This window comes from Dipodomys ordii, unplaced genomic scaffold (assembly GCF_000151885.1).
Source record: "Dipodomys ordii isolate 6190 unplaced genomic scaffold, Dord_2.0 Scaffold113, whole genome shotgun sequence".
NCBI lineage: Eukaryota > Metazoa > Chordata > Mammalia > Rodentia > Heteromyidae > Dipodomys > Dipodomys ordii.
In genome coordinates, this window is record NW_012267329.1 from 2456152 (window position 1) to 2463212 (window position 7061).

The following is a 7061-nucleotide window of genomic DNA, read 5'->3' on the forward strand; positions in this document are numbered from 1 at the left end:
CCCCATGCCAAAGTTATAAAGTTAATTTTCGATATAACATCTTGTAGATCTCCAATTAACCACCAAAAAGCCAGAAGCACGGTGTGTAGCTCAAGTGATAAAGCACTAGCATTTGTGAAAAAGTTAAGGAACAGTGCTGCTGGGCGCTGGTGGCTCACACCTGTAATCCTAGCTACTCAGGAGGCTGAGATCTGAGGCTTGTGTTTCAAAGCCAGCCCAGGCAAGGAAGTCCATGAGACTCATCTCCAATAAACTACTCAGAAAATTGGAAGTAGTGCTGTGGCTCAAGTGGTAGAGTGCTAGCCTTGAGCTGAAGAGCTGAATAGATGAGGGACAGCACTCAGGCCCAGAGTTCAAGCCCCATGACCGACAATACAAACAAGCAAACAAAAAGAAACAGTGCCCAGGCTTTAAGTGCCAGTGTACATACACACACACACACACACACACACACACACACACACACACACGTGCGTGCCTTTTACAGATCATAAAAAATTGAATTATTTTTTGTAACTCAGGACTTTAAAAATAGAAAATGTTATCCCAAGTATTTCTCCTCTGAAGCAGAAACAAAGCAGAAAAGCCAGACAGGTATCTCACATCTGTAATTCTAGCTACTCAGAAAGCTAAAGCAGTTCAAAGCCAGCAGGTAGGAAAACTCCATGAGACTTTTTTTTTTTTGATTGTGGGGCTTGAATTATAGGTCTGGTATTGTCCCTCAGCTCTTCAGCTCAAGGTTAGCACTCTACCACTTGAGCCACAGCACTATTTCTAATTTTTTGGTGGTTTATTGGAGATACTCGTCTCATGGAGTTTCCTGCCTGGGCTGGTTTTGAACTGCAATCCTCCGATCTCAGCCTCCTGAATAGCTAGGATTACAGGTGTGAGCCACCAGTGCCTGGCTTGTGAGACTCTTATCTCCAATAAACTACCCCCAAAATACTGGAAGTAGAGCTGTGGGCTCAAGTTGTAGAGTGCTACCCTTGAACTAAAGAACTAAAAAAATGTCAGGGAGCCAGAAGCCGGTGGCTCACCTTGAGCTGAAGAGCTCAGGGACAGCACCATGCCCAGAGTTCAAGCCCCAAGACGGAGAAGGAAAAAAAAAAAAAGGTCAGGGACAACACCTAGGCCCCGAGTTCAAGCCCCAGGACTTGCAAAGAAAAAAGAAAAAGAAAAAAAAAGCAGAAAACAATAGCCACGTAGATATAGGTACTTTATAAAGTATCTGTATCTATGAACATTTAGGCCTAAAATTGCAGATATTCAATAGGGTATTCAATTACTCAAAACAGAAATATCTTGGTTATCCACTGAATTAGAAGATTAAAAATATTTTTCTCAAAGAGGACTTGAAAAATCAATCAATCAATCTATCTATCTATCCCAGTACAGGGGGCTTGACCCCAAGGCCTCATACTCTTGCTTGGCCTTTTCACTTAAGACTGGCACTATACCACTTGAGCCACCTCTCCACTTTCAAGGAAGATTTTTTGTCAGTCATGGGGCTTGAACTCTGGGCCTGGGCATTGTCCCTGAGCTCTTTAGCTCAAGACAAGCGCTCTACCACTTGAGCCACAGCTCCACTTCCGGTTTTCTGGTGGTTAATTGGAAATAAGAGTCTCCAGGAGGGCTAGGAAGGTGGCTCAGTGGTAGAGCGCTTGTCTTGCATGCCTGAGGCCCTGGGTTCGATTCCCCAGCACCACATAAGCAAAAACAAAAAAAGCCGGAAGTGGCGCTGTGGCTCAAGTGGTAGAGCGCTAGCCTTGAGCTGAAGAGCTGAGGGACAGCGCCCAGGCCCAGAGTTCAGGCCCCACGACCGGACCCAAAAAAAAAAAAAGTCTCCCGGACTTTCCTGCCCAGGCTGGCTTTGAACCACGATCTTCAACTGTCAGCCTCCTGGGAAGCTATGATTACAGGTGTGAGCCACCAGCACCTGGCATGGAAGAGGACCACCTATCATTAGCTAACCCAGTCCCCACTTAGTCCAAACAAGGCTTATTTTAGGCCAGTCAATCATAGAGGTAATTTTATTGGGAATGTGTCTATCTCTTAATCGACTTTAACTTCTAGTCTTTGTCACTATCATGTGAGTTTGGTGTAGTATTTGGCTATTACAGAAATCATCTGCTTAAAAAATTTACTGTAAAAATAGTAATTGCAGGAAGCCAGCTTCTTAAGGTTCCAGGTTTTTTTTTCCCCTTCAAGAAAAGGTTTCTCTTGCATAAATCCCAACAAAATTTAGTTTTAAACTCCACAGTTTAAATTTTGTGGTTTTGGTGCTTAGTCTGGTTCTGAATTAACATCAAATATGACATAAATCATTTTCTCTGACAGATTCAACCATAGTTTAAAATAAAAAAATCAGTGTAGGAGAAATGGCTTGATTCAGATGCGGACAGTGGCCTGTCTAGGGGTGGGAATGCAGGGGGAGTACCTTGTCCAAGGTCACACAGATTCTGAGCATTAGGAAGTGAAGCTATTCCAGTTCCGGAGTCCTGGCTCCAGTGTCTCCAATGTCTCTGCTCTTGACGATCCTTCACTGCCTGCTGCTGAAACCAGCCCCATTAAGAAATGGGGCTGATCCTGTTGTGCGAGCCAGGACAACCAGTGGCTAGGCTTCCGAGTGCCAGAGGGCACTGGGAGTGGAGCTCCCGCAGCAGGCCTTGTTCTTTCTAGTGGGGTTTGTCTCACATCAGGTCTCCTTTATGTGGTCTGGTGATAAGCTGCAGTTGTGGGAGGAAGGGCCCTGGAGAAACCTGTGCCCTTATGGGGGTTGCAGGCCAGGAGAACACAGCTGTTGTGCTAATTTGTTGGGCATGCCTGAGAAATTCCTTTCAAAGCAGAACTAACTCCCAAACTGCAAGGGCTGTGATCCACCAAGGCATTTCGGAAGCACCACTGAGCAGGAGCAGGGGGCAAATCCTTGGAGAAAGCATTAGGTCCATTAAGTATGGCTTTCCAAAGTGCTTTCTGGTGCACTTCAGCTGGTTACTGCTTAAAGGTAGTCACATGGGTGGGAAATCTACTTTTACATGGATTCTGTTGCTTGCAGATGAACTTTGGTGTAGACATACTGGAAAACAGGGAGAGATGACAGAAAACCAAGAACCTAGTCTGAACCTCATCAGATACCAGCTGTACTGGTATCTGCACTACCAGGCTGTCCACAGGCCTCTCACGTGGTCACTGTAGTTCCCAGAGTGGCCCACCACCGACCTCAGCCTGCAACACCCTCCCTGGAATCCTCAGGACTTGGCGTGAGTCCCCTCAAGCACCTGTCTTCCAGCAACTCTTTTTGACTGGATGCTCCAAATGGGAGCTGAACCTCCTTGATGCCCCGATTCCCTGTGCTGATGTGGGCTCCCCCAATTCTTATACCACAGGAACAAGCTTCTCTTCATTAGGTTTTAAAGGATGAGGGCATTTTACCTCTTCATTTTCAACTGGGTAACTTAAGTGTGTTTAATAAGACTACTTAAAAGGCTTCTTTCCAACACTCCCTCCCCTGCCTGGGGAAGAATTAGAGATTGAGCTCAGGGTCATAAGCTTGTTAGGTAAATGCTCCACCATCTGAGCTGTGCACCAATTCTTTTTGTTTTGCTTATCAGATAGCAATGTTAACTTAGCCTCGGCTGACCTAGAATGGGTGCCTCTGCCACCCAGAAAGGTGGGACCACAGGCAAGTACCACCAGGAGTAGCTAGTTTCTTTTTTCTGGTCCTCCTGAGACTTGAACTCAGGGCCTGGGCACTGTCCCTGAGTCTCTTTGTGCTAAAGGCTCACACTCTACTACTTGAGCCACAGTACTACTTTTGGCTTTTTCCAAATAGTTTATTAGAGTTAAGAGTCTCACAGACTTTCTTGCCTGGGCTGGTTTTGAACCATGATCCTCAGATATCAGCCTCCTAAGTAGGCTAGGATTACAGATGTGACCCACCCGGCTCCTGAACTGTGTGATCTTCCTATCTTTGAGGATCTCATTTTTTCCTGAGTAGCTGGAACTACAGACATGCACCACCACACCTACTTCCTAAGTTATTCTTAAATTATTAATGGCCAAATTACTGAAAATAAAAGTTCATACTTAGGTTTCTTGTATCTGAAAAAAAAAAGCTTCCAGAAATCTATGCTTAGTTTTCTTGTGTCTGAAAAAAAGCCTTCCAGAAATCTATGAAGAATTACAGAAAATTGAGGAAACAAACCTTTGGCTTAATGCATGTTTTACCAAATATTCATTTTCTATATTGAGCAAATATATAAATTGATATTATCGAGCAAAATGACAGGTTATTCACAAAAGTTGGTAAAAGAATTTTATTAAGTGGCTTTGGGGAAGTTTTTGCATTCTACTAACAGAAAAAGCATTTTCCACATCTTATTCAACCTAGCAAAGTATGTACCTGTGGCTGTACCAGCATTGTTGCATTACACTTTGAAGAACACCTTCTTTTCATATGTGCTTTGGTGCAATTTATACAGGAGACACCTCTTCCTCCAACAAATAAAAATATCTTCAATCTTAACCCAGAGAAGAAAAAAAAAAGACTATTAATACCAAGTTCCTGCTTCACTTGGTAAAGTAACTTTGCAAAAGCCAACAGTACATTACCAGACACAAAGACAGGCACTGCCGGCTTTCAGCCAAGCCTCTGTAGGAACACCTAGCATCTCAGTTTTTACTGTGGTTTTCACGCAATAGGAATAGTCTCATTTGCACAAGCAATTCAGTTACTGGACTCTAGCACAGGAAATGTCTCTTGGGGCTTAGCAATATACAAACAGATAGAAAAAAAACTGCCTTAAGAAAAATTTCACAATTTTTTGACTAAACATCTCAGAACATCTTTATCACAGCTTTTATATATTAAAAAATTTTTCCTCCAGAGAGGAAACTCCTTTATGAATAAAACCTAGTCACTATCCTCTGATCCTCGTTCCGAGCCTCGATCTGAGGCCTCATTGTTGGATCCCTCTGGTTCCGATTCATTTCCAGAGCCTTGGCCAGAACCCTCATTATCAGAACCCCGCTCCGACTCATGCTCTGACTCGGCGCTTGGAGAGGCCGGGCGAGAATCATTCTCTGAAGCCCCAGATGGGCTTCGCCCTGACTGTGCTGACTGCACAGATTCATTGTCCGACTGCTCGGAGCCGGAGGGCCGTCGCTTTCGGGATGGCTGGTCGCTGTCTGAATCTTCATCTGACCGCTGTCTTCGGGGCCTCCGCGGGCTGCCAGCCTCACTGCCAGACTTGTTCTGGTTGTCATCTGAGTCACTTTCAGATGAGGTGCGTCTCTTTGGCTGCTCCTCCTCCTCATCTGAGTCGCTGTTGCTGTTGCTGTTCCTGGGGTGCCTGGCAGAGACAAGCATGGCTTAGACCTAAGACCCTGTGCTATTAGAAAAGAAGGGTCCTTAAAGTTCTAGACCTTGAGCTGGGTAGTGTGAACAGGTATTCATAGGGCAAGAGTTGTGGGGTGCTCCTCTGTGAATGGAGATTATTTTATGTACACCAGGATTAAAAGTGGAAAAAGGTTAAGGCATTCAGCACCAAGCCAGCATATGAACAGGCCAGGATAACTGGAGCTGGGCCAGGGTAGGCATCTGCATTAGAAAACGATGACACACACTACCACGAAAGGGCTGGGTCACATCCTTACAGACAACAGCAGAGGTAAAATCCTGGATTTCAGGTGGCTATCAAGACTGGAAGTCCCAAGGCTTTAACTGTTGAAAACTTCCCTATCCTGTGGCCAGCTGGGCCCACAGACCACTGAAGAAGTGTGAAGTCACTACTGCTGTCCTGAGATTTGCTACTACACCATGATAAGATTTAATGAAGATGGGCTAAAAGGGTTCTGCATATCTTTGTCTTTGTTGCCACAATGTGGAAGAGAAAGGGGAGCTGTCTTATGCTGAGAATGGTAGGGGTAGCCAGGGAGTCTTGGCTTCCTACCCTTCGCTAGAGACTGCTGCTCTCCAGCACGTGTGCATTGCCAGCACCTTCCAAGAAAGGCACAATGACCCCTAGGTTCAGTCTAAGTTCAGTATAGGGAGATGATGTGTCTTACTCCTCACAAGCCAAAATATCCCTACTGGCTGAGTGTCTGAAAGAGGAAAGCGGACACAAATCCTGTAACCCAGGTCACTGGGAGAGAAGGTGAAGAATGGCTGAGAGATGTACTGTCTTCACTCTGAACTTATTATTATAGGCCTGCAATTTTTTTCATCCCAGCAGGGCCAAATACACAACACAGAGTTCAACAAACACCAAGGGCTCAAGTAACCTTTGTCTTGACCTCAGACACAGGCCTAGGAACCTAGGCCTCCCACCGGACCTTTCCACCTTCACTTTTTATTTTTATTTATTTTTTGTTGTTGTTATTGTTTTTGGTCGATCGTGAGGCTTGAACTCAGGGCCTGGACATTGTCCCTGAGATTTTTTGCTCAAGGCTAGCACTCTACCACTTTGAGCCACAGTGCCACTTCTGGTTTTCTAGTGGCAAATTGGAGGTAAGAGTCTCTCTCAGACTTTTTTTGCCTGGGCTGGTTCTGAACCACAATCCTCCTATCTCAGCCTCACGAGTAGCTAGGATTATGTGCAAGAGCCAACAGGGCCCAGCTTTTATTGTTATCTCTGACCAAGTTTCAAAAGTCTGTTTCCCTTCTAACTACAAGAAAGAGGAAGAAAGTCTGTTTCCCTAGCTACAGATAGGCTGACTAGCAGCCCTTAGGGGAAAAATTCCTACCCTTCATCAGCAATCTTCAGTTTATCTTCATCTGAAGAATCATCACTTGATGATATTATGGCTTTGGATTTTATTTTTCCCTTCATTGAAGGAGGCAGACGTTCTGGCTTGGGCTAAAGAAAGAATATCGAACATGACAAGATTAGTCAAGACTCTTGCATTAATTAGGACACCTTATATTAAATTGGGTTTTCATGATAATGACAATAAGTAGCCACCAACAGATGATAAGAACAAGTATAAGCAGGTGGACCTGTTGCAACAATGAGAAGTACAAGTTGTCATGTCCAAAACGAGCTTTACAATGTGGGGGGGGG

At 44.7% G+C, this 7061-nt stretch overlaps 1 protein-coding gene across 1 annotated transcript in view; it reads right to left on the reverse strand.

Annotated features, from left to right (window-relative positions):
* Positions 1-4296: 4296 nt before the first annotated feature.
* The window catches only part of Ctr9 (CTR9, Paf1/RNA polymerase II complex component), a 32824-nt gene continuing 30059 nt past the window's right edge, over positions 4297-7061 (reverse strand). Inside the window, exons 24-25 of the mRNA XM_013028778.1 lie at positions 6745-6857; positions 4297-5351 (exon numbers count right to left, since the gene is read on the reverse strand). Of these exons, the coding sequence (XP_012884232.1) occupies positions 4913-5351; positions 6745-6857 (552 nt within the window). The 3' untranslated portion in view covers positions 4297-4912. The remainder of the gene's footprint in view (positions 5352-6744; positions 6858-7061) is intronic.